Source organism: Siphateles boraxobius, unplaced genomic scaffold, assembly GCF_051911475.1.
Source record: "Siphateles boraxobius isolate OS27281-9 unplaced genomic scaffold, OSU_SipBor_1 8, whole genome shotgun sequence".
Taxonomy (NCBI): Eukaryota; Metazoa; Chordata; class Actinopteri; order Cypriniformes; family Leuciscidae; genus Siphateles; species Siphateles boraxobius.
Window position 1 is genome coordinate 12,418,562 of NW_027509208.1, and position 26,750 is coordinate 12,445,311.

A 26,750-nucleotide genomic window follows, 5' to 3' on the forward strand; every position below is an offset into this window, starting at 1 on the left:
GAACATCGAGGCTAATCGAGGCAAGCTTTCTCTGGACCATTGTTTCAGGCTGAAGTGCATGCAAAGATGAAAACGAAAAACAGGACGTAATGACTTCAAGCAGAGGGAGAGGCGCATGTTTGATTTTAAAGTTTTACAGACGCTGGGATATACAGGGATTCTACAGATCACATCCGCAGATCAAAGCCATGCCCCCCTATGTTTCTCCCATTTTACCAGCATTCACCTTTCTTTAGCATACGTCGAATTCCTCCGCCTGACCCTTCCCTACCGACAATTCCTCAAGCCAGACAAAAGACGGCGGGAGAAAACAGGATACAGCTGTGGAATTATGGTGCCCATGTTGATTCCCCAAGATCCATACATGCTGGAAGTAGGGATGGGCATTTTCCAAAAATATTGTTTTTGAATATTTGGGCTAATAAAAATTTAATATTCAAATATTAATTTATGTAAATGAAGTTTGTAACATTTTTGTCAAGCTTATGGTTAGCAAATATACACAACAAGCTTACATTATGCCATGAAATTTACTTTTAATTGAAAACATTAAACAATGTGTGTAAACAAAAAAAATATACAGAACAAAAGCATTTAAGCTGAAGCAGAGTGAACGAAAAAAAAACACCAATAAAGCAGACCGACTCCTCAGTCTGATAACAAGGCCAGTTGCAGAGAAAACGCGTTCTGCCAACAGATGTTTTAGGGACACAGATAGCGGTGTGCTAAGCAAAGTTTTCTTATAACGCTTTGTGTTTTCTGTTCTTAAACCGGTCTCCCTCGACGAAACTTAAAGGAAGCATTTGTCTCGAGATAATTTTGCTATCAAATCATTTATCTTCTTTTCGTCTCAATTGGGGGTACAGCTACAATTACATGCAGTCATGAATGAAGTGATGGACAGCTGTCTTTCCTCATTTGACTGGTGTTTGGATTTCATGTGATTTCATGGTGGTGATATTTGATAGCTCAATTTCACCTGACAATGAATCAAATGATCAAAAGTAAACATTTTGATCAAAGTAATTCCAAACTTCGCTCCGCCTAGAGGCAGACTACGACTCAGGCTTCACAGCGCCACCCAGTGCATTTAATTATAATTGTGAGTTTTAGTTTGCGTGCTTAGGATTTTACAACATTTGAGACCAGCAAAGCAACAGATGAAGCAAAATTCTAATCGTATTTTTGTTTTTTTGAATAGTAATTACTAGTATTAGTAATTAGATCAAATATTCGATTATTCATGCACACCCCTAACTGGAAGCCCCGAAGAACCAGGCTTAGGGAGATTACAACCCAAGATCTCACATTCAATTGAGATTATTATTCAAGCATGAAACCAAACACGTTGTTGCTGCAACTTATGTGTATGTGTATGACTCAATACTCAATATCCTCAGGAGATTTCACCCAGCGGTTACAGTTAACAGAGGTCTTCAGATGATCAGGCTCATTGGAAAATCTTAGTGGACTTGCGTGCACTACTAAAGCATGAGTGGAAGATGCAAGATTGTGCTTGTTTGAGTCTTTAACTAAACATTTATGTGAGGTTCCCTGCTTTGGAAGCTCAGGTAATGGTTATTGTGTAAGCAACACATCCTGTCAATATATCTGTCAAAAATGATGAGCCTCTCCTTAGTGCGGTTAAAAATATCAAACTCAATGCATACCTCCAACCCCCTATATCAGTGCCTACATGAAAATGGACAACTTTCACAAATAATGCACACCACAAAGTCCTTAAATAACCCCATTCATACCCAATAAAACCCTGACATTACAACGAATTCCCTTGCGCTAATATTTCAACACATCAGCGGGGTAGCTTTATCACTTTCATATCATCATCAAGAATCAGACTCAATCTCCACAAATGAATCCATCCCTTACAGCACCAAACTACAGACTAACAATGCTCAACGGCCATTATGAGCAACAAACCCAACCCAGAGAGGCTTCGGCAGCCTGCAGCAGTGAATCATATTGGGATTACAGAGGAATACTCACTGTTTTGAGTGGAGTTATCCTCGTCCCAGGCTTCCAGGATGAGTGTGTAGGATCGCTGGGGGAGAAAGAGAAAGAAGATCATTATGAGATGAAATATTAAAATGTTATTCAAAAAGAAATGAGTAGATTTTGATGCAAAAGTAGCTGCACTGATATAGTAGGTATAGAAAGTATCTGATGCCACTATACTGATAGAAAAATATACGAGATGAGCATACACAATATCAACTGAAACTATAGGTCAGGGATTTACACGTTTTTTGTCAGCCAAACCCTTTTGATCTAAAATATTTAGTTGAAAATGTAATATTTTGAATACATTCACACATTCACATTTATAATTATTTATTTCAATTGGACATTTTTATGATTAGTGACTTATTGGCTTTTCAGCAACAACAAAGCCCCTGCAGGGCCCTCATGAGCCCCAGTTGGGGAAACTCTGCCATTGCCTGATAACCAATGGTACCGACATACTGTATATTACATTTTTATGATGGGTGTTATGGACAGATACAAGTTTGTGTTTAAGTGTTTCCAATTGATGTAGTGCATTTTTATGTGGTTAATATGGTATTTTAGGTGTTTCCTATCTGACCCAGGTCAAAAGATATGGGTCAGGAACCTTTTCCAAATATAAACGACCTGTTTTATATCCTCCAGGTGAAAATCAAAAAAGAAATAGCACAAATCTAAGCAAACAGAAAAATCTGCCAGATGAAAACACAGTTTTAATGCGCACTACATTAAAAGCGTCTGCTAAATGTAATAGTGAGGGTTAGAGGTTTATTCAAATTCCTAACCACAACTATGAGCAATAGAAATAGTGATATTTGCCTTAGCAAGCAGTGCTAATAAAACTACATTGATACTAAAGCTCCAGTACAGTCCTCTCTCATGACAGGAGGCAGCATTTATAAGAGTTGAGTTAGGTTACACATGAGATGGAGGGAGGGAGAGATTTTCAGCCACACCTTGGATGTTCAAACTAAAATTGGAAACATTCTTGATGTTCCTCTGTTATCTGAGAGTCCATCAACTAGGATGTCACCTATAGTCCCTACCTGACCAGGCTATCATTTTCAGCTTTCGTGAAATCAAAACAGGACACTGAAGAAACATTTAACTGATGCGTTTCCTTCAGCGACAAGTTTATTCACACCTTGTTCTCATTCCTGATTCAAGACAGGTACATGACACCACTTTTATATCTTCACTTATTTTCTTAAAAACGTATCTTTTCGTACTCCAATTCTCTAGGTCACAGCATTCAAAATACTGCAAACTTAACACCGTGTCCTAACAAGACGGGATGCGATAAGATTCCAGTGACAAGCAATTTGCATGTCCACACCAAATGCGACGCGACAATGAGATGTGTCAAAATCAATCAAAACCCACAACCAATCAGAACACCGTGAGGGCCAGCTCTCGCGGCAGGTGCACAGCACCAGCTATTAATCTTGACGCCACTTGCAAGAAAATGGATAAGTGCATAATCAAATTCACAAATATTACACCATTTAAACATTATTAAAAATACATATGGAGTTACTAAAACAATCTTTGTCAAAGAATACACTTGTTTGTTCACAGTTTGAAAGTTCTTGTTTTCATTTGTTTCATTTCAAGATCTGAGATGAATTATCCATTGTCGTGTTTGTTGTACCAGCCGCGACATCGCAGAAAAATAGAAACAGTTTCTAAAATAGAATTGTCGCGTGTCGTGGCTTGTTAGGACAAAAACTCTGATTAACATGGAAAAGATACCCTTTATGGGTCGTGGCGTAGTGAGTAGTTAGGACAAGGTGTAAGTCTTATGGTCATGCATAAAAACAAGAGATAAGATGCTGGAGATCTGTTTTAAGAGATGAGCCAAAGGTTTAAAATGCCACTATGGTTCTCTATTGTTAATAAACTGAATGCTTGCGCACATGGACAAACAAAAACAACCTCAATGATGAGCAAAATACTATGCTGAAATTGTTTTTGGTCAATTACGTCATTTCTGTTGACAGGGAAGGTCATGTGCCAACCGCTAAGCTACATCTCCAGTCATAAACTATTAGCTCCAGTCATAAACTACTAAAACTTTAGTTACAGTTTACGCTATTGTTTTCACATAATTTGTGTGAACACTATTCGAATCAACCCAGTGTATTGAAATATTTCCTAACTAGTAATTCCCAGAATGCACTAAAACGAGCAAGCATTGGCTGTTCATTCACATGTTATACATTCACATGTTAAACAACAAAGTTGTTGAAAATACCTGAAAGGTTGAACTGATAGTCCAATTATGTGTATACATGCTGGACGAAGCCAAGCAACTAGGGGGTTAAGTCGACATTTAAGTGATTAAAGTTGAGTCAACGGCAATAGTCGCTGATGACTTCATTAATGAATAAATAAGCCTGAACCACGAGTTGAGACAGCTTTTTTTATCAGTTCTTTTGTCTTTGGGTCGTTAAATTTCTCACAGATTTCTGCTTTTTCTAAATCAGATACAGATAAAGTAGCACAGTAAAGATTACTATGCATTAGTGAGAGAGCGATTGCATATGAATTAATTCTATTTGGCAGTGAACTGGCACTATTCTACTAATAGTGGGTTTTAGTTACTAAGAAATGTATTCAGGAACTTTTCAGTTTCTAAGCTATTTTATTAATAAATAACAGAACAGTTTTGACAATACATTTCTGGGCTACTGAATGTTTCTGTGCGCGCATTCTGAACGTGTGCAAGCTACTGTGTGTGTGCGCCCACATTACAATACAGTAGTGCATTAGTTTAGAGCAGCCATTAACTTACATGTACAATAAGCTGTTTAAAACGTGCATTCACCTGATCAATTTTGAGCATCCAGATGGTATAATCAATCATATCTTGTGGAGCGATCTCGGAGTATGCATTTATTTGTCATTATAGCTGTTGGAAACAAGAGTGTAAAAGATTTTAAAGATTTCTTATCCTGTTGTGCCGTCTATAGGCCATGATCAGCAACTAGTCGACATCAAGCTTAAAGAGTCATGGCAGAGCATTTAAGTCGACTAATCGACTAGTCTGTGCAACCCCCTACAAGCTACACCACAATATCAAGGTCTGTTAGCCCAACTTCACAAAAACCATGTTATTTTAAAGAGACTGATTACTGCTCTAGTCCGACTGAAATCAGACTTTAAAATTGCACGTAAACACACAGAGCGATGCGAACTGCTAGATTTAGACACGCATCTTGTTCGTCCCCAGAGGTGGAGTGAGTGGGGCGGAGCCAGATGGCATGGATGTGTGTGATGGAGAGGTTGGGGGCTGTGGGCCGGTCTGGTGGATGCAGTCAGGGATTAGTAGCAGCACCAGGTCTGTCTGGATGGTCTGGAGTGGGTGGGCCACATAACCATGCAGACGTACAACAGATGCGTCTTAAAAAGATGGATTATTTAACATGAACGTGGATCATCCTGCGACATGCTGCAGGGCTTCTGACCCCTGCTTCCATCCCCCAACACAGGGGGCGGCCGGTGTGAGACAGCGTATTAGTGGGGTCTCGTGGTAGCGAGCATCTGCGTGGACACGAAATGCGCATGTTTGTGTAAGTACTCTTATCTGTAAATGTGGATTTGCTCCAAAGCTCCATCAGTAAATGAATATGCTGGATTGATGTGGTTGGCCGCGCACATGCGGTCATGCGTACTAGAGCATGGTATGCATGTACCCAAGGAGAAAGGTCAGCATGTCAGGGTGTGTGTGCGCGTGTGAGAGAGAGACACGGTAACACGGGGTCGGCCCTGTTCCCACACACTTGGTCTCTGATTAGCTGGATTATGTGACAGCTGCCCAAAGGGCTAGATGCGGATAAAGACTAGTGGGGGAGGTGACCAGTGAACAAAGACCTCCATCTAAAACCCATCACTGCAAGACACCATCAACCTGAGTCTCATGACACTCCAAGAACATTCCTCTGGCCACACACATACACACACACACACACACTCCCCCTCCGACACCTAGAAGTTGTCCAACACACAGCGGCGGCACAAACGCACCCAAACAAGCTCCCTTGGAGATGCATGTTGTTGTTTCACTACAAGTAATTCTTCCCTCCTTATCGTGGACTACTTTCACTGATAGCGAGGATATTTATAGCAGGCTGTGAACAAGCTAACACAGAACGCCTGGCATGGACGTACTTGGGCCGGTACGCATCACAAGCAAACCTTTGGCCGAACGCATACTTGCAATCTTGTTGGGACGTTAAGCCTGTAAACACCCTGAGTGTTTGTGTGTGTAAAGTAGGTGGGTGGCTAATGGGGTGGTGGTGGAGGGAGCCACAGGTGCAGGTTCCCACAGTCGGTGGATGGGGCAGTTTAAAGAGGGGCAGGGCTGAAATTAGAGGGGGCTGAAGTAAGAGAGGCTAAGAATGACCCTGGAGACCTTTCATCAGGCTTCTCATCAGCTTCAAAAGGCTCCCACGCCACAGTTTCAATTGGTAGCAGCACACACACACACACAATCGGCTGCAGCGCTTCTCACACACACAGAAGGCCCCACTGAGTACAAGATATATGATTTTTACATAAAACAAATATTAAGTTTAATCATCTGATGATCACATGACAAGATGGTATCGGGATCTAGCTTAGAGGGTAAAGTGTTTTCCACCGGCAGTCACGAACAAGTAACGTCCAGCTGACAGAGCGCAAGGCGAGGCAGTCTGAGAGCTTTCACACGCCTTATCTAAAGTACCAAAGCCTTCAGTTCCGCTGAATATCCTGCAAAAAGAGTGAACGAAAGAAGAAAGGCAACTTAGTCTAGACTGTGAAGGAGATACTGAAAGAGATCAACACAGAAACCTTGAAAAATATGGGTCTCCGTTCCTTTGTGACCTCAGTGAAAAAACGAGTACTTTATTTCCTCATCTGCTTTTGGAAAAGGAACTGCCAAGAGAGGCAAACTTCCCTTGTCTGGCATGGCATGAAGATACAATCCCCACCCTCTCTGCCGAGTGCCGACTGACACGTTACTAGGTTCACAGCAGTTTAAAAACCAAATATTGAACTTATCGATATCGGTTTTATTAGATATTGCGATTAGCTGTTATTAGCATTAGCAGAACTGCAACTTTTGCTACATCCATTCACATTCAGCAGGACATATTTAGCAACTGCATCATGTCCCATGTTTTTTATTTTTTATTTGATCGTCTTTTTTTTTGTAACAGTCCAACTTTTAAAGCACATTTAGAGATTCATACATCTTGCTCATTTGGGCTCCATCGAACGGTTTACTTGTCATATTTGTGTTCAAAAACAGTTAGATGGAGCCCATTAATGATGTAATATATACAGTGCCCTCCACAATTATTGGCACCCCTGTTTAAGATGTGGTCGAGGACTTCTAAAAATTCTCCTTTTTTTAAACAACATAGAACCCAAATGCAAAAAAAGAGAAAAATCCAACCTTTGATTTAAGTACATTACTTTGGTGGTAAAAAAAAAAAAATCACACATTTAGAAAAAAAAAACTTGAAATCATGTGTCCCACAATTATTGGCACCCCTGATGTTAATACTTTGTACAACCCCCTTTTGCCAACAAGACAGCACTTAATCTCCTCCTATAACATTTCACAAGATTGGAGAACACAGAGAGAGAGGGATCTTTGACCATTCTTCTTTGCACAATCTTTCTAGATCATCCTGTGTCCTGGGTCCTCTCTTATGCACTCTCCTCTTTAGCTCGCCCCACAGGTTTTTGATTGGGTTGAGGTCTGGGGACTGAGATGGCCATGGGAGGACCTTGAGTTTGTGACTGCTGAACCATTTTTGTGTAGATTTTGCCACATGTTTTGGATCATTATCCTGCTGAAAGACCCAATGACAACCCATCTTCAGCTTTCTGGCAGAGGCCATCAGGTTTTTATTTAAAACGTCCTGGTAGTTCAAAGCGTTCATAATGCCATGCACCCTAACAAGGTTCCCAGGGCCTTTGGAAGAGAAACAGGCCCACAGCATCACAGATCCTCCACCATACTTCACGGTGGGCATGAGGTGCTTTTCGGCGTACTCATCTTTTGTTTTACGCCAGACCCACTCAATCTTAGTCTCATCTGACCAAAGCACACGATCCCAGTCGAAGTCCCAGTGCCGCTTAGCAAACTCCAGACGTTTACGTTTGTGAGTGTTAGTGAGAAAAGGCTTTTTCCTTGCATGCCTCCCAAACAGCTTGTTGGCATGTAGAGAGGGTCTGATGGTTGTTTTGGAGACTTTGTGACCCTAAGATGCCACTCTTTGATGCAATTCTGTGACAGTGAGCTTAGGATTTTTTTTACTTCTCTTACCATCCTCCTCACTGTGCGTTGTGGCAAGATAAACTTGGGACCTCTTCCAGCCTTGTTTGTCACTGTTCCAGTTGTTTTAAACTTCTTAATGATTCCTCTGACTGTAGATACGGGCAAGTTAAGGCGAGTGGCTATTTTCTTGTAGCCATTGCCTGACTTATGAAGGTCGACACACATCTGCCTTACTTGAATGGTGTGTTCTCTTGTCTTTGCCATGTTGACAAATGGGTAAGAGAATTAGGGCTCTGTGTCACTTCATATTTATACCCCAGGGAAACAGGAAGTCATGAATTACTAATTAAAAGTTCCTAGATACCCTGACCAACTTTAGCAACTACAGAAAAATATATTAAAAAAAAAAATCAATTAAATTTTTCAGCGGAATTGTTAGGGGTGCCAATAATTGTGGGACACATCATTTCAAGTTTTTTTCTTTCTAAATGTGTGATTTTTTTTTTTTTACCACTAAAGTAATGTACTTAAATCAAAGGTTGGATTTTTCTTTTTTTTTACATTTGGGTTCTATGTTGTATAAAAAAAAGGAGAATTTTTAGAAGTCCTCGACCACATCTTAAACAGGGGTGCCAATAATTGTGGAGGGCACTGTATTATGTAAATGCCCCCGAGAAACGCAGAGATCAAGGTCAGATTAACTTGAAACTAATAATACAGGGTTATTTAACTGAACAAGTTACCCACAACTATAGTCCTTTTATCAATACGTCAGGTTAAAACAATATATTTAATACGCTGTATTTAGCTACACGTTCGTAAACCCACAAAACCCTCCACCTAAAGTATAAGCGGCAGTCGCACCAGTTCCAGACTTTGATTGATTGTCCTCAGGGGACCCGCAGGTCATTTATTCATTCCATGGCAAACGACTGCAGCATATAATCTCCATTAATCTGGGATGTCAGTCCCATCTTTTTAGCTGAATTGTTGACTGACACAGAGATTTGGGCCATACTGAGGGTGGAGAGGCAGTGGATCATACGGACCACAACCTTCAATTACCACAAAATGTAAGACACAACCAGGCCAATTAAAGGCCACAAAAGGCTTCTTTTTTGGTATCATCGGGCTGAAATGAGGCGACTGTTTCCTGTCTGTTAGTTTTAGAGCAGAACGTGTCCTCAGGATTTTTTTTTGACGCAATAAGGAAATCCTGATTCCAGTTTGGAAAATGACTGACTGAAACATAAATTCTAAATATTTAATCCAAAATGTATTTCATTTTCTAATCACAATATGGGCTGTATGGTAATGATAGATCAATAATAAAAAATGTATTAACTGGTAGCTGCTGATATTGTATATTAAACTGTGCATGTTACTTGCCCCCATTTTTACATAAAAATTGCCCTTGTCATCATCTAACGCTCACTAAAAAGTGAATCTAAACACCAATAAATGTTGTGATACCTAGGATTAACTTGTAGCATTTAAAATTATTATTAATTATTATTAATCTATTGTTTTGCAATTTATTTAGAGAAAACTTGTTCTAAGATACTTCAGGTCCTTTTAATCAATAATTTCCTAGAATTGTAGGAAAGTATACAATTGAAGAAGCAGGCCACCTAAATAAGCATACACTCTGAAACCAGTGTTAATCAGTGCAGCCCCCAATGAGTATTGTATTGTGATAGAGCTGGTGTTGGAAGCATAATGTTGGACATAAAGCCTAAATTCAGCACATTAGACCCCAAGAAAGGAAGTACAGTGCAATTCCACAGTATAGATCAATTTATTAAGCCAGTATCGATTTGAGTTCATCCCAGGCCATCCTTAAAAATATTCTTGTTTGCCGTAACCCGACCGATCCTGTCAATTTAGGGCCGACCCATTTTTTTCCCTTTTAGTCCGACCGACTTGTAACTTGCGTTAATACCGACCGATTTTTTTTACTATTCAAACTAATACAAATTCAATTAAATAATATTAATTATATTTTAGTTAGTATTGTAAAAGTTGCTTATGCCTACATACAAATTATGTTTACACCATTGGTTTACGTATGTCACACTATGGCTTGTACGTTCGCTTCGTTTCATTCACTGTTGTGTTCGCGCTTGGTAATGATTAGGGATGAGTACCGAAACCCGGTATTAAATGGGCCCTGGGGCTGAATTTCAGCCATTTCTATATATAATAATATTATACCATTTGTCTGTGATGATTTTTGCTATTCGCAGTCCAGAAGAGAGAGAGAGCAATCTCTCACGCGGAGCCACAGCACGCACAACACGACAGCCCTGTTTAATGAGTGACACTGAGGACAGAACTAAACATTCAAACGTGGTTAGACTTCAAATCTGGGGTATTATTCTACTTTTATTTTAGATTTCAGCTTTCAAAGATTAGAAAAAAAGATATTTGAGATTAAGCCATTAAAACGCTAGTTACGTATGTAACTGTGGTTCTGTGAATTCCGGATGACCGCCAGAGGCAGTGCAAAGCACTAGTGGATAATCACTGAGCCAGCTAGATTGGTCGAGAAGAATATACTGTAACAAAGTCACGTCATGACGCAGACCGAGACGCGAGGATATAACCCACAGCGACTCGGTGCCCAGCCTCAGAATGCTTTCTCGCACATTCCGAGTGACGAGGGACTCGGGGGGTCATCTGGAATTCACAGAACCACAGTTATATACGTAACTAGCGTTCTGTTTCATTCCTACTGACCGCCAGAGGCAGTGCAAAGCACTAGTGGATGACGAATATCAACACGGTCATGAGGAATGCCACCCACCTGCAAACATTAGGGTTGCTCCAGAAGGACTGCAGGGCTCACATCATGGGAAGCAGCCACGTTAACCTTGTAGAACTGCTCGAAGGTACATGGAGAAGACCAGGTAGCAGCTTCGCAGACATTCGCCAAGGAAACTCCCCGTAAAGTGTCCCAAGACGAAGACATGGCCCTAGTGTAGTGACAGGTAACACCCCTTGGTAAGGGCTGATGAGATTTATTATACGCCAACTTTATCGTCTCAACAATCCAGCGTGATAATCTCTGTTTGGACAAAGGTGCACCCTTGCGTACCTCACTATAACAGACAAATAACTGATCCGTCTGTCTAAAAGAAGCGGTAGACTTAACATAGCACTTTAAAGCTCGTACAGGACACAGAAGATGAGACCTCCCCCCATCTGTATCTGAGTGATTGAAAGGCGGCTGAAAAGCAGCCAGATGAATAGACTGATTCACAAATTGTGGTAACAAAACATTAGGGAGAAAGGCTGGATTAGGCCGAAGAGTGACCCCAGAATCCTCTGGTAACCAGCGTAAACACAATTCCCTCACTGACAAGGCATGAAGTTCACCAACGCGTTTAGTGGAAGCAACGGCCAACAAAAAAGACACTTTTAAGGACAACCACTTAATATCTGCAACAGCTAACGGCTCAAATGGTGGTGTAAAAAAGGGACTCTAGAACAAGCGGTAAGTCCCACACAGGAAAGGGAGTAGAACGAACGGGCTTTAAACGCCTCGCTCCCTTCAGAAAACTACAAACAAGGTTATGAGACCCAAGGGAACCACCAGCAAACGGGTCATGATAAGCAGATTTGGCAGCAACATAAACTTTTAAAGTGGAGGCCCCCCTGTTGTCATCAAATAGATGCAAGAAACTCAAAACTGTCGGCACAGTACAGTGAACTGGGTCAATTCCTTGATCCCCACACCAAGAAGAAAATATCCTCCAACGAGCAGCATAAAGTTGTCGTGTCGAAGGAGCCCTAGCGTTGCCGATAGTGTTCACTACTGCTGGTTCACAATCCATTAACTGTGATCTGGACCCAAGGGCCAAACCCAGAGCTGAAGACGTGTTGGATCTGGGTGCCAAACACGGCCGTGCATCTGAGAAAGAAGGTCCCATCTGGTGGGAAGCGCCCATGGTTCGCCTTGTAACAGACTCAGAATGAGAGGAAACCATAGCCTGGATGGCCATCGAGGTGCCACTAAAAGCACCCTGTGCTTGTATAGGTATATACGATGTAACGTTTACCACAGAAGTGGAAATGGAGGGAACGCATACAACAGGCAACTCGGCCACTTGTGGGCTAATGGATCCTGTCCCAATGGGCTGGACGTCTCGGTTCTCGCGAACCACCAGCGGCAATGAGTGGTCATTTCCGATGCAAAGAGGTCGACCTCTGCCTTGCCAAACCGCCGCCAAATCAACTGTACTACATCCAGGTGAAGTCTCCATTCCCTCGGGAGCAGCAGATCCCTGGACAGAGCATCCACCACTTGATTGTCCAATCCCGGAAGATGAACTGCCCTTAATGAGGCCAGCCGGCCCTGAGACCATGCGAGTTAGCAGTAAAGACGCAAGAGACCTGGTGCCGCCCTGATGATTCAAATGAAAGACCATCGACGTGTTGTCGGACCGGACAAGCACATGACGACCCATCAGGTTTGGTAAGAAGTGTTGCAGAGCTAAGTACACTGCCTTCAACTCCAGGACGTTGATATGTTCTAAGGCCTCCCTGGGTGACCAGTGACCACCAATTACCCTCTGGTTCCACGCTGATGTGGTCTCCCCTGCTGGTGACGGTGAAAAGGGCGACGTCCCTGGGGCTCCTCGGCCCCTCTATGTCGCTGTGGAGCCTGAAGCTGAGAAATGTTCTGCTGTGTCACTCAATGCTCTGAGCCCAGATAGCGTGGGTGAGCCGGAGTCAGAGGCATTCTAAAAGGTGGTGCTCGTGAAACCTGAGTCAGTTGTCGTTTGGCTTCTGACAACTTCATTCTCTTCTACAATACCTCAGAAACATTGGGGCCAAAAAGATGACCTGGTACAATTAGCTGTTCTCTCAGTGTCTTCTTACAATCTTCAGGTAACCTTGCCTGAGCAAGCCATACCTGACGACGGGCTGTTAGAAGTAGGGTTGGGCCGATGGACGATGATGGCTGACAGACATCACGATGTTTAGCCGGCATCGCTGTTTCCATAGACACCATTGGGTATTTTCGAAACTACAAATGTATTGTTTTGCTATAAATTATATGTATTTAATGCTGACATTATGCTGACACGCGACGCTTTTGAGCGCATCGCGGCTGTTGTGCGAGGCTAACAGGCGAGTTAATGTCTAACTCAGCGAGGTGAAGATGTCTCTCTGACATCGGTAGCATACTACAATGCAAACACGGATCAGTCAGGGCCTCCTTCAGATGTTGAGCGCCTAAACATGATGGGCATCGATCGTGTCCGTCGTCGGGAAGAAGTGAATTCGGACACAACTTGCAACTTGAAACGGAGATGAGAGAGCTATGATCCATGACCCCGTCAATAACACGCCCTCGGTTAGCACCGTAGGCACTTAAAACTGTAATAACACCCACTGAGCAGTTCGAAAAATCTTCGGATAGAACCAAAAATTCTAAAACATGAAACGCTCTCAAGTAACGTAAGTCAAGTCTGCCTTCGGATAGAACCGCGAGGCATTCAATGACTAACACAATGGCGAGTATGCAATGAATCCAAGCTATATTTATATATATATATATATATATATATATATTTATTTATATTTATATAAAACAGATATAACGTTATAGGTTTGCGGTGAACGCAACCTAAGCGCGGTCGAAACCAGCCACCGGATAGTACCGTGAAGCACAGAGTATCGGCGACACAACAACAAATAATCGTATGCACTCACGTAGTGAAGAAAAATAATCCAAGATATCCGTCCTGATGATAGTGTAGAGCGCGCCGTCACAGCTTGGGAGGGCGAATCCTCGCAACTCAGGTAAGCTGAATGGGACATCGTGAAAAACAAACGACCTATCAAAAGCGAGAAAGCGAAAGAGGCTGGGCACCGAGTCGCTGTGGGTTATATCCTCGCGTCTCGGTCTGCGTCATGACGTGACTTTGTTGTTATATTCTTCTCAATCTATCTAGCTGGCGCAGCGATTATCCACTAGTGCTTTGCACAGCCTCTGGCGGTCAGTAGGAATGAAACAGAACTAGACGCATTCTGTCTAGCTCAACTTCCTTTCCTTCACAGCGATGGGCTGTCATTTCTTCCTAAAACCCAAACGTACCGTCAGAATCAGCATGATCGGTGATTGTTGTGAAATGTCTCTACTGTTGCTAAATTGCGAACGGGTTTAATCATTAAAAGAGCTATTAAAAGCACAAAAATCTGCGCAAGAGACACTGTTCACAAGGCAACGTGCGCTCCGAAATGGACTGCAACGAGACAAGAAATGTATACTTGACTTTGGGCTTCATGTGCGCATCTAAACTATTAAAATATACATAAAATATAAAAATGACCAGCTCTGAGATTCACTGAAACACAGTTTATGTGTTAAATTGACGTAAATAGTTGTGAGAAAATGATGGTGCATCAGTCACCAATTAGATCTGCACTCGGCCTTAAAGGGGCAGCGTCTAATAAACCTGTGACGATTGAGCCATTAATGCAAATCAAACGACAAAAGGGAGAGAAAATCACTCACAGCTCTTGAATGAATAACTTAAACTTTAATAAGCATTAATCTATCTATGATAAACTATGTGGTGTTATTTTACATTTGATTTCTAAATTTAAATTCTTTTCAGACAGAAAGACTTGCCTGAAAATTAATTTTAGACCTTATAGATATAAAGCAAATGTTAATTATTACCCGAATGTAAAAAAAAAAAAAAACACCAAAAAGAACCGATAAGAATACCGTTAAAGTACCGGATCGATAAGCAGTATCGGTAAGAGTAGTAATACTGTTAAAACCTTAACGATACCCATCCCTTGTAATGATGCAGTAAATAAAATGTTTCTCAGTCACCGTTCGAAGTCATACGGGTTTGGGCACCATAATACATCTAAATAATGCCTTAAAACATCTCGGCATCGCTTTAACTTGGCACGAAGTTCTGGAAAAACTGTGCCCAGATCTTTTCCCCTCCCTTCTCCCCTGTCTAACGGTGACCTGAAGGAAACTACTAAAATGTTGGTGGAGGAAACTCAAACTATTGAGGACGTGCTACAATTTGACCCTAAAATTAAAGTGATTTATTATAAATTGAAATTTCAAAGTGAGCCACCACCGGCCTTTTTTTAATTTTTTTTAACAAAAAATTTGTTCAACAAAAAATTTGTTCTAGGTGGACAGATCAATAGAGTACACAGAACATGTAGGATGTTGGAAAATAACAATGTCTTTTCTGTTAACCAAATGCTTTTTAATATTCGCTATTACTTCAGTGCAAGTGAACATGCTCGCCGTTATTTGTTGCTTAGTGACGTGTGTGTTCAAGTCAGCCAGAAATGCGCAGATTCTGCGCAATCCGCTGTATTTAATATATCATGAGGACTCACGAGTTGCGTATTTGCGCTAAATCCACGCAGATTTGGCTACACGAACTTCCCCAGCAAAGTGAGTAAACATAGAAACACGCCAAATTGGCTCATGATTAGACAGTTACCTGCCAAAGTTCATTTTTACCCTTATTTGGCGGGTTGGAGGGTGTTAATTTCAATCCCTGAATGTTGAACTCCTGTTTGTCATTGTGTACGAAATTTCACGCCAATAAATAATCAGAAATATTGCTGACTTGTGCGCGTCTCAAGCGCCCTCTTTACGTTCGTCCTAATGCCTGTTAGTTGTCCGTGGATTTGCCTATATTTGGCGAAAATGGAAACGTCTTTAGACATTGAAAATCGAAAAAAATCAAACAGGATTTTTTCACAAAAGTGACAGCCCTAAAATGTAACCGGTCTCTGATTTGTAGGTTGCATTGACACCTAGCGGTGGATGCACGGTTTGAAGACCCAGTCAGTGACGTCACAATATGCAAAATTGTTTAAATTCATACCTACATAATCACCATGACAAAAATTGTATATTTTTTATAAATAAAAATATATAAAAATATATTTTAAAATTTAAATATATTTAAAATTTAAAAAATATATAACTACCTACCGACCCTTTTTTTATTTGATTGCTGTTACTGCAAACCAAAATATTTTTAAGGATGGCCCCAGGGTCCTGCAGCATAGATTTGATCACAAACGAGAGTACTTTGTTCTCACCAGCCCTCTAGAGCAGGCGATGAGCGATGTGATGGCTGTTACTCACCCCAGCATGACAAGGTCATGTTTGTGTCAACTAAGTCTAGACTTGGTCTGGGAGTGTTCGGGGGTGTAAGGGAGGTCCAGTCATCTCACAGGGTCCACATCGAGCCCTCAACTGTGGGAAGTGGAAGTTGAAAAGCCAGCTCTTTAATCAATCACCCACAAGAGAAAGGTGTCCCCTACTCAATCACCAATACACAGGGGTCTCGGCCACACTGCCGATAGGGGGTGACCAGGTCGTTTCATTTGTGCTCTTTTCTCGCCCTCTCCTTGTCTGTCAACCTTTTATCGATCACACGTCCATCTTAAAATTCCAAACACACACAAACCCATTTATTTGTTGCAAGTATCCAGCTTTTTCACAAGACCAACCACAACAACTCTCTGAGGAAAACAACGTTGAGCTTGCAGTCTAATTAAACTAAAGGAAACAGATCCTTGGATCTGGGTAATGACAGGAGAGCAGGGTGGGGAGGGGACGGGATCAAAGAAACTGGCTAGCAGAAATTGCTGGGGAAGAACCTGGAGGAACACCCTAACTCAACCTGTAGCTCAAGAGGGATTCTGGGTGGCTTTGATGGTCTCTCATTCCGAGAACAATGTGGAAAATCTTTCCCATCCACCCTCGTCGGCAACCCTACCTTCAGCCACAAACAAAAAGCTGAAAAGGGATTTCTAGGTCGGTTCGTTAATCCCTCTTCCAGAGATCAATGTGAAAGGTCTTTCCACCCATCCTCACCAACATCCCAATCTTGTATAAGCAATCCCTGGCTATTCCAACCCAGAAATCCCTCTTTCACTGCAGCAGTGACCTCTCCACACAAAAACGGCCATATGACACAACTTGTTTCGACTCAGTCAATTGTCATTTTCCGCCAGGCTTCCAGAGCACAAAAGCAGACAACAGCTTTGTTTAAGTGGTATTATGGCCCTAGGAGGACAGGAAGATGCAGCCCGACGTGCACTGTGGGCCCTGGAGCCAGTAAATGATATTCTGCGTTCAGTAACCTCCCCTCTTTCAACAAACTCCCACACGGGGGTTGAGTTCCTACAGACACAATAATAAAACACCATCATCAACTACAATGCGTGTAGTTAACCTTGCATACTCAAGAGACGCTGTCATCAATAAAGAGAGTTGGACAGTGAGTCTGAAATGCAGGAGCATTAAGAGAGATGCAGATTTATGCTTGCATGGACTTGGCCAACGCAGTGGACTTGGCCAAACAGGGCACGCTCTGGGTGAGTGTGTAGCTACACACACGACCCATTTAGCATTCTGCTGCTATACCAACAAGATCATTAGCAATGACACTACAACAAACCCCTCCCCGCTGGGTGCTAATTAGCAGAAAGGGATGGCAGAGGAGACGCACACACCACGCACACACACTCACACACTTTGGGGGGGGGGTTCACAGATCGTTTTGCACATCCTAGAAGAATATAGATTAATAATAAGTAATAATAAAGATATAGAAAGAAAAATACTATAAATTATAAATTAATCTATATTAGGGATGTGACGTGTTGCGGCTGAACAGTAACACCGGTAACAGTCAACACAGACTATAGCAGCAAACCTAATCAATATACTGTATAATATAAACAAATATTTATATATTATAAATTAATATACTTCATATTAATAAATTAATACATTAATACAATTTAAGCTCTACTTCCTAAATTCTTCAGGGAAGTTATTTTTATAGTCTCCCTGGCTGAGCTAAAATCGCAAAGATATGCATATAACTAACTGTTTAAAATGTAAAATTTGTCACACCTTGTAGTAGAACAAAATCAATTGAAATTGCAGGCAAACTCACCATTATGTCCATCAAACATGTACAGTATCTATAAAAAACAAATTATACACATATTTTTTTTTTCTCTTGATAGGGATGTCCCGATCAAGTTTTTTTGTGCCCCCGAAGAAATTGTAAACATCTGCTACAATAGTAGAGATAGTAAATAGATTATGAACAATTAATCAATGGTCAATCAATGGTCACAATTATGAAAATGGGACTACTGATATAAACTTCTTGTATTGATGTATTGTATTGAAGAATTGCAACAAAAAGAAAAAAGTGGAGATATGCAACGATGTCCCAGACTGCATTAGTAAATAAATGACTTTCGGGTGATAGTACAGTACAGTATAACATAGTATAGTATATACAGAAAAGGCAAGTTACATCAATCACCAATATGCACAGCAGTGACCATTCAGATCTTCTCAATTTCAGATTCGGTTTAACTGCAGCATTTGTAGAAACTGAGACTAGAATGGCTGCTTGGCAGCAACAGAAACAGGCTGTGAGGTTGGAAGCTGCCATATCCCAGTGGGCACAGCTCACAGATCTCCAAAAGACGCCGGCCTGGATCAATTCTCACAGCTCTCGGTCCTTCCAAAACGTGTATTACACAGTGGCCCAGCCATACTAATCTAAAGCAAGCTTCCAAAAAATTAATCTAAACATCAACCACATCTGTGAAACAATTGCACCTGATAGCTGCTCTTACACTAGTGTTATGAGCCCAATATGGAATAACACTACTCCATATCAGACTGCACATAGGCATCCACCCATTTGGCAAGCAGTCCCTCGGTTACTACAGTGAGGCGGCCATTTGACACCCTAGACTGCTAGCTCATCATCAAACCATCTGACAAGCCAGTTGTCTCTCTGTCTGTCTTGTCCACTTACTGTAACGTCTATTACTCCATGGCAAGGCCATTGCTAAGTAGCTTCAGGTCTCAGTGAAAAGACCTAGTTGCAGTATAGCAAGCAAGTACAGCACCGGTCTCTCCAGCGAGGTTACGGCCACATGAGCTCCCACTCCATTACAATCATTATCATTTTGAACAAGGTCAGGGGTCAAGCGGGAATTAAACTTGCTGTGTGGTAATGCACTTTAATCACTGCAGCACACCTGCTCGCAATTCATTAGCCCACTGGCTCTCTCAGGTAGGTGCACATGCATTAGTCAGACACAATCGCACATGCACCACATCCACGTACACCAACATGGCAAAAACAATTAGGCTCTTCCTGAACAAATCCATACAGGCAGAAAGAACAAACACACACTTCATGTAGTTGCAGAAAGTCAATCAATCACACTCTGAATTGTGACACTGTGCTGAAGCAAAGGAGGGATCCAGTACAAGGGAGGTAGAGCATCATGGGTAGTTGAAAACAATTAGTATAGCACCAGGAGCTAACAATAGAAACACACACACACTAGCTTCCAGTGTTATTGGAAAGGGACATCAGGGTTAAGCTCGCTAACTCCCACCTCTTCCCACTGAAAGGACCCCATGTTTTCTATGACCCTTCTCAGGGGAGACAGAAAGTCCATTATAATTGCACTGCCTAATACAATCATGTCCACCACTGGTGGCTTGGTAAATTCAACCTAATGGAAGCTCTTCTGTTGGGAACCTGTTTATCTTGCACTTCTTCATGAGGGTGATGCTCAAGATCTCAACAGACTAAAAGCAGCACCCACATGCTTTCTAGGGTACTCAGCTGAAGTACTGCACAAAAGAAGAGTGCTTTTTCTTCAGCTCTTCCTCCCGATGCCAGGGCTGCTAAAGACTTGTTCACACCAAGAACGATAATAACCATGTCATCTCCCACCTTAAATGCTCAAGCTTTTTAAAGTTGTGTGGATTCTAATTTGCTGTCACTGTTTTATTAATGCATCAGCTGGAACAAAATCGCCCTGAATGCGATTCCAATGATGTAATTTCTCACAATTATTGAAACTTTTTTGTCATAGTTATCGGTATAGATATCAACCTCAGTGTGAATGGGCCTTAACCCTCGTCAGAACCCAACCATTGTAGTCATGTTAACATGAAGTGTATTTCCAGTTCAACCGTTTTATTCATTAATGGATTAGCAGCATTTTGGCAGAGGTGCTTCTGCAATCTCTATTCCAAGTAGACTGTTTTTATGGTTTTTAAGGAGTCCATCGTGTAGGAGTGATGGAGTAGGAAGTGCCTGTATGCCTCACAAAGATGTTCTCTCTTTATATGCTTTATCACAAATAAAATTCCATGGTCAAAACTAGGCAGAAAAACTGTGTTCACAGACTGCAAAATATCCTAAGACAAACTCTTTATATATACAAACACTATCATATATTTACAAACTCCAAACAACGTTGTACCATAAGAGGTTGCTTCATAAAGTCACCTCAGGCACATCGCCTCTTAATTGGTCTGGTCTCTCTGCTGCTAAAAATACCTCTACCATGACTGCTACATTCAATAGAGGGAAAATGCAGCCTTTCCCTTCATTTAATGGGAAGACATTGGTACAAAAAGCCCTGCTCTGCCCCAGGTCACAAGAAAGAAAATGTTTATTGTTGTGGCAGAACAAAAAGCTATTTCAGGGTCAGGAAGAGAGAGAGGGAGGGGGGGGGGGAGGAAGAGAGAGAGAGAGAGGGGGGGGGAGAGAGAGAGAGAGAGAGGGGGGGGGAGAGAGAGAGAGAGAGAGAGGGGGGGAGAGAGAGAGAGAGAGAGAGAGAGGGGGGGAGAGAGAGAGAGAGAGAGAGAGAGGGGGGAGAGAGAGAGAGAGAGAGAGAGGGGGGAGAGAGAGAGAGAGAGAGAGAGGGGGGAGAGAGAGAGAGAGAGAGAGAGGGGGGAGAGAGAGAGAGAGAGAGAGAGGGGAGAGAGAGAGAGAGAGAGAGAGGGGGGAAGAGAGAGAGAGAGAGAGAGGGGGGAGAGAGAGAGAGAGAGAGAGAGGGGGGGAGAGAGAGAGAGAGAGAGAGGGGGAGAGAGAGAGAGAGAGAGAGAGAGAGAGAGAGAGAGAGAGAGAGAGAGAGAGAGAGAGAGAGAGAGAGAGAGAGAGAGAGAGAGAGAGAGAGAGAGAGAGAGAGAGAGAGCATCTCACATCCAGCTAGAGATTCCTCATGATCTTAAACTTCCTGGTGAATCACGACAGCGGGTCTCCATGGAGAAACAGGAATCAATACTGGCTTTTCCTGTAACATCACAGCCACTGCAGATGACTGTGAATACTGCAGCCAGTTAAAACAATAGCTACTCTGCCTTTACTCATTTATTCGAGCTAGGGATGCGTCACAGCGGTCAACCAGTCATCCAATAACTGAGTAGTCTTCTAGTGAGGGTTTATGTTTTTGGTAACTGTTATAGTATTTATTAATTAGATTAATGTTTTGTTTATTGTCCATGATAACCATCACATTAACCAATGTTATTGTATAAAACCTCATTGTAAAGTGTTGTCATAGTTTTGATATTTGTGATGCATTAATTAGCATGCTAATAGCTAACAAAATTCTCATAAATTTGGGTGTTTAAATTCAACCCCTTAATTAAGGGGGACCACTGCAACATCCATACACAATCAGACAGATCTCTTTGGCTATTGTATAGCTTATTGTGCTGTTTTTTAAGTGTCCCACCACTAGCATTATGTTTAAGAAGCTATCAAGTTAAAAATCCCTAAAAAACAAATCCAACTGCATACATCTAATTTGTACCGGTCATTCCCTTCTTTATTTATGACTAATTTGGCACAGTTTTTACAATGCAGCATGCGAAAACGTGACACCCACAACTTTACTGGCTTTTGGTCAACTCCCATAAAAGACAACAACAACAACAACAACAACAACAACAACAAAAAATGGACATTGCTTACTTGGACATTTTGAGGCCTTGGGGGAGCAGCAATCTATAATCAGTCCCAATAAGCAGCCACCTGCTCTAATGCTGAACTGGACAATTACTGCTTTTGTTGACCGGAGACGCAGCCAGCTGTGACTGGCTAATTACACAGTCAATAGTGTAATCAGTTGTGAGGCTCTAGCACTTCTTTCCCAGGTGAGATGAGAACGAGTGGCTCCACTGAAAGATCAGTTAAGGGGGAAGGGAACTCGGAGGGCAATAGATAATTGTTTACTAAAGGCCCATGTAACAGTCTCCTAGCAACTGCCCAGCAAGCTCCCAATCAGGTGTGGCTGACGCTGCCGTTTAGCCTTGAAGCGTAGTGGTCCTCCACTCTGACGGACGGATACAGCTGCCGTCTCTATCGAAAACATTCACTGTGCCACCACAGAGGCTCTCGTGGGTACCGTCTCTCACACTCTTGAGCTGTGGAGTTACACAGCCACTAAAATTGTAAAACAAATCTATGTTACACAACTGCAAGGGACTAGAACTGACAGGTGAGGATCTTACTAACCTACTAGATCTAAGTCTGCATAAAAAAAAAAAAATCACATGCATCCAGAGTATGCACTTGTAAAACAAAATCTATTTCACAACAAAAAGCCAGTTTCCTACTTTAAACGGAGCTTGGCTTTCTATTAACTTCGAAGAATGATAAGAAGATAAAAGCACATAATAAGTAGGGCTGGGATTAATCACGATCTACATTAGAACAATCTTGATAAGGATTTCATTAATCTTGATAAGGATATGCAAATGTTTCCTGCATCACCGCCACTGAATCTCCAACCACACAGCAAAAGAAAGCATTTTACCCTATAGTTTGCAGTCTGAATTAAATGCATTATGGTAAAAAAGTCAAGTACAACAAAACAAGGGCCAAAAATGTATTGAACGATTCACAAATAAACAACTCTTATGAACTAGTTCTTCACAGTGAATCAAAACAGACAGCGCATCTTGTGCAGTCTGATTCAAACAACAAATTATTATTTTGAATGGATCCTTCTAATGAATCATTCAACAAGACGTGTCATTCTTTTTCACAAGAGTTTTAACTTAAGTGTGATTTCATAATTGTAGATATTGTTACCAAAAAAGATTTACACAAGAAATGCAATTTAAAGTTTACTTTAATTCGATATGAAGTAGCCAATTGAATCAAAAACGTTTTATCAAATCAAATATGGAAATGTGTATTGATACAGTATCTCAGACATCAGCAAACAAATAAGAATAAGAAAAAAACAATAATAGAAAACCCCCCTAATAATTTCACCGAAAGGTGGCGGACTCCATCTCCAAGACTCTGGATGAGGTGCTAGATACGTTGATACATTGCACTCTGGATGATGTTACCCTGAGCACATCAAACAGATGTCCGGATGCAGAGGCATTCAGGAACACATTCCTCTAGCAATTTCATTAGCTTCCATGGGACACTAAGAAACTGCAAACACATGGCATTGGAAATTCAAACTCAATCACAGGCTTTCAGACTCTAGAGCCACAGATCATGTGATCAGAGTTATATAGGGACATATCTAGGTGAAATTTCAAGCCAGGGTCAGAAGAGAAGCAGGTGTAGCATCAAAGCCGGCCCAAAAAGGGTCAGTTTGATAGTATGTTACACATTAACTTAAACGGTTGAGTGTCATGTCTACAGAAGGGCAGGTTTGCCATCAAGCACAGGTGAGTGTGTACCTAACTGGGCTGCCGTCCAAAGTTGACAGACAATACTATGCAACATCTCTTTTTTTGTTGTTGCTGTTGTTGTTTGCGGGTGTGACACTGAACTGCATAAAACATTGCAGCGATTTGCCACCTGATACCAGCATCAGTAATGTACCTGCGTGTCTGGAAAGACACTTGATAAGTTTTTCACATTTTAACACAAGGGAGACAAACAGTACACAGCTACCCTTACAACTAATATCCATGGTAACTATACTTTTCCACAAAAAATCCCCCAGTTAGTGTTGCTAAACTACTGTAAAACTGTGATACTAGCCCAAAAAAAATAATCTAGAAGCTTAACACCGTTTAAAGGAGATTCCATATTCATGTATTAGCGTTGTACAGTTGAGGCAGAGCAAGGGGTGTCTGTGAAGGTTGTAACATTGTCAATTTAACCTATTAAAATAATGGTGTTTGTTTTTATATAATTTTTTATCTTAAATATTTATTTTAAATATTATTATTAATAAACGTTTCAACTAAGTTAGCATTAACTGAAAATACAAAGTTTGATACTAAACCAATACGTCGGACGTTGAATGGTGTCACAACACTCCCTGTTAACCCCCAACAATAAGTAACTATGGTATTTAAACGGAAACGTTTGTTACCGTGGTACATTTTTGTAGTGGTAATAAGCTACTAAAGAGCGATATAACAAAATTACGCAGAGCATGTAACGACACAATATGCAGATGTCGCTGCTGGTTTGTGCGTCATGTTTGAATAGCAAATAGCCTACCTACACAGTGGAAGCTTTGGGAAAGATTACCATCAGTCGCAATGAAAAGCCAACTGAAACCAACGCACAAGCTGTTTCAGTTCTATAGTGAGCTGCCTACCAAGATCGTGATGCGCGCGCCTATTTGAACCAGAATTTATGTCTCACAACGTTTTGAGACAACCAGATATTCTCTCGTGTTGTTTCAAAACTTATTGACTTTCTTCCGTTAGGCAGAATGACATAGTCAGTAAATGGACTGCATTTAGCGCTTTATATCACCATTAACTCAGATTGAATATTTTTTTCCATTCAATGTAAACGAATGGTGACTGTCTAACATCTCTTGCTCACGCAGAAAAAAAGTCATGCAAGCCTTAAAACAATACGATGCGGGTGAGCACAAAACAGAACGGTCATTTAAGAGTGAGCGATCTATTTAGTGTGAATGTGTGTTTCACCTTAAAGAAGCAAGTTTCAAACACACACAGCAAATTGAATGTAGCCTAACTACAGATGAGCTTTTTTAACCATTGTAACAAATAACCTTTTTTTCTAAACAATAAAAAAATCGTTAGGACACAGCAACCATGATTAAAAAAAGAGACCCTGTCAATCACCGTAACAATATAGTGCACTCAACTTCCGAGTAGTGACAGCTCACCTTGGCGCATTATTATTAATATAGCTAGCTCATTAAAAGACGCGCACTTACCGGCCAAGCAAAGTGAAAGGGGATGATGATCTTTCCCACATCGCTCGTTTTGCTGGGGTTGTTCTTTGCAGTCTTTAAAGAAAATATATTTCCACCAAGAACGTCCGTAGATCCAGAGCCAAATGTGCAAGGGCCAGTGGTGGTGACTTCAGACTGGTACTCCTTCAGACACACTTTAAAGTAAGTATCGCACTCGTCCCGGACGCAGCGCTGGTCTTGGGAGTTCCGCGTGCCGTCGCAACATTCCCCGTCCCACAACTCACCGTTTACATTTTCTACAGCAATCAGCTGCAGCTCAAAATAGCCAGAGGAATGGGTCACCTAAAAATAAAATTTGAATACAAATAAATAAAGGAGCCATAATGCGTTTTGTTTATTAGTAAAATGCAGATCGTGCTCGCAAAACTGAGGTAATATTATTTGAGGGAATGTGTAGCGTGTGCTTGCATTCAAGTCTCCAGAGAATAAGTCTACAATTTTGATAACCTGTTAGTGCGTATCAGAGAGCAATGTAGCTATATTTTTAAAGACCCTCTATAACTGATCCACCCTTCCTTTTATCGTTAATGACGGGGAATCGTGGTGCAAGTTAACATTTCTTACATCATGACATTTCCAATTGCATGAGCACATGTGGCTGCGTAATTCAAATATCGATTACAATGAGCAGAATTCATTGAAATCATCAGCCCACACCCATCAACTTTTGCCTGCTGATCACTGCTATAGCAATTAAATCGATCTCCAAGACTAGAAACAATCAGCGCTCTCACCTTCGCCCATATCGTTAACAGCAGGCACGCGGTTGGGAGCCAATTCCTAATCCTGATACAATTCCACATGCCGCTGATTATGCGTTATGAATACAAGATGGAAAACGGCCGTTGACCGGCGACAGGATCCTCCGTTCCTGACATGCAAAAATTCACAAGCGTGGTGTGTTTGCGCGGTGATGGTCTAGGCTGATCTTTCTCCCTCGGTCTGATCACTTCACACAGCAAATGATATGTTTCACAGCTACCACACGCCTGAGGAGATCTCGCGCGATTGACAGCTGGTTGAACCAATCACAAAGCCTCCTGCTGATTAGCTTGGCCAACCGCCACTCGAGGGCGGAGCATTGCCAAAACTTACGCTGTCGATTCCCCTGTTTTACAACGAGCAATAAAACGCATATTATTTTTTCCATCAATAATTCCGACATTTTTGTTATTCTTAAAATGCAGAATTTGTAGGCCTAATACATTAGTGGAATGCTTCCTAAATAAATTTAGTGACAATCACACCTCAATTGTAACAGTGCGAACACATGATACATGTATCCATCTGCATTTGTTTAACATGGCTATTCGATTCAACTAGCTTACTCTGCTATATTTGTACAATTAAATTGGCATAGTAGGCTACCAAGTTAACGTTTGAT

At 41.4% G+C, this 26,750-nt stretch overlaps 1 protein-coding gene across 2 annotated transcripts in view; it reads right to left on the minus strand.

The window, feature by feature from the left end:
- Positions 1 to 26,335, minus strand: part of jag2b (jagged canonical Notch ligand 2b) — a 52,545-nt gene extending 26,210 nt beyond the window's left edge. The window contains exons 1-3 of one of the 2 annotated variants that reach the window (XM_077220640.1): positions 26,101 to 26,335; positions 25,328 to 25,648; positions 2,008 to 2,062 (exon numbers count right to left, since the gene is read on the minus strand). In XM_077220640.1, the coding sequence (XP_077076755.1) occupies positions 2,008 to 2,062; positions 25,328 to 25,648; positions 26,101 to 26,169 (445 nt within the window). In that variant the 5' untranslated portion in view covers positions 26,170 to 26,335. The remainder of the gene's footprint in view (positions 1 to 2,007; positions 2,063 to 25,327; positions 25,649 to 26,100) is intronic. The other variant, XM_077220641.1, reaches the window with a different exon arrangement.
- Positions 26,336 to 26,750: the final 415 nt, after the last annotated feature.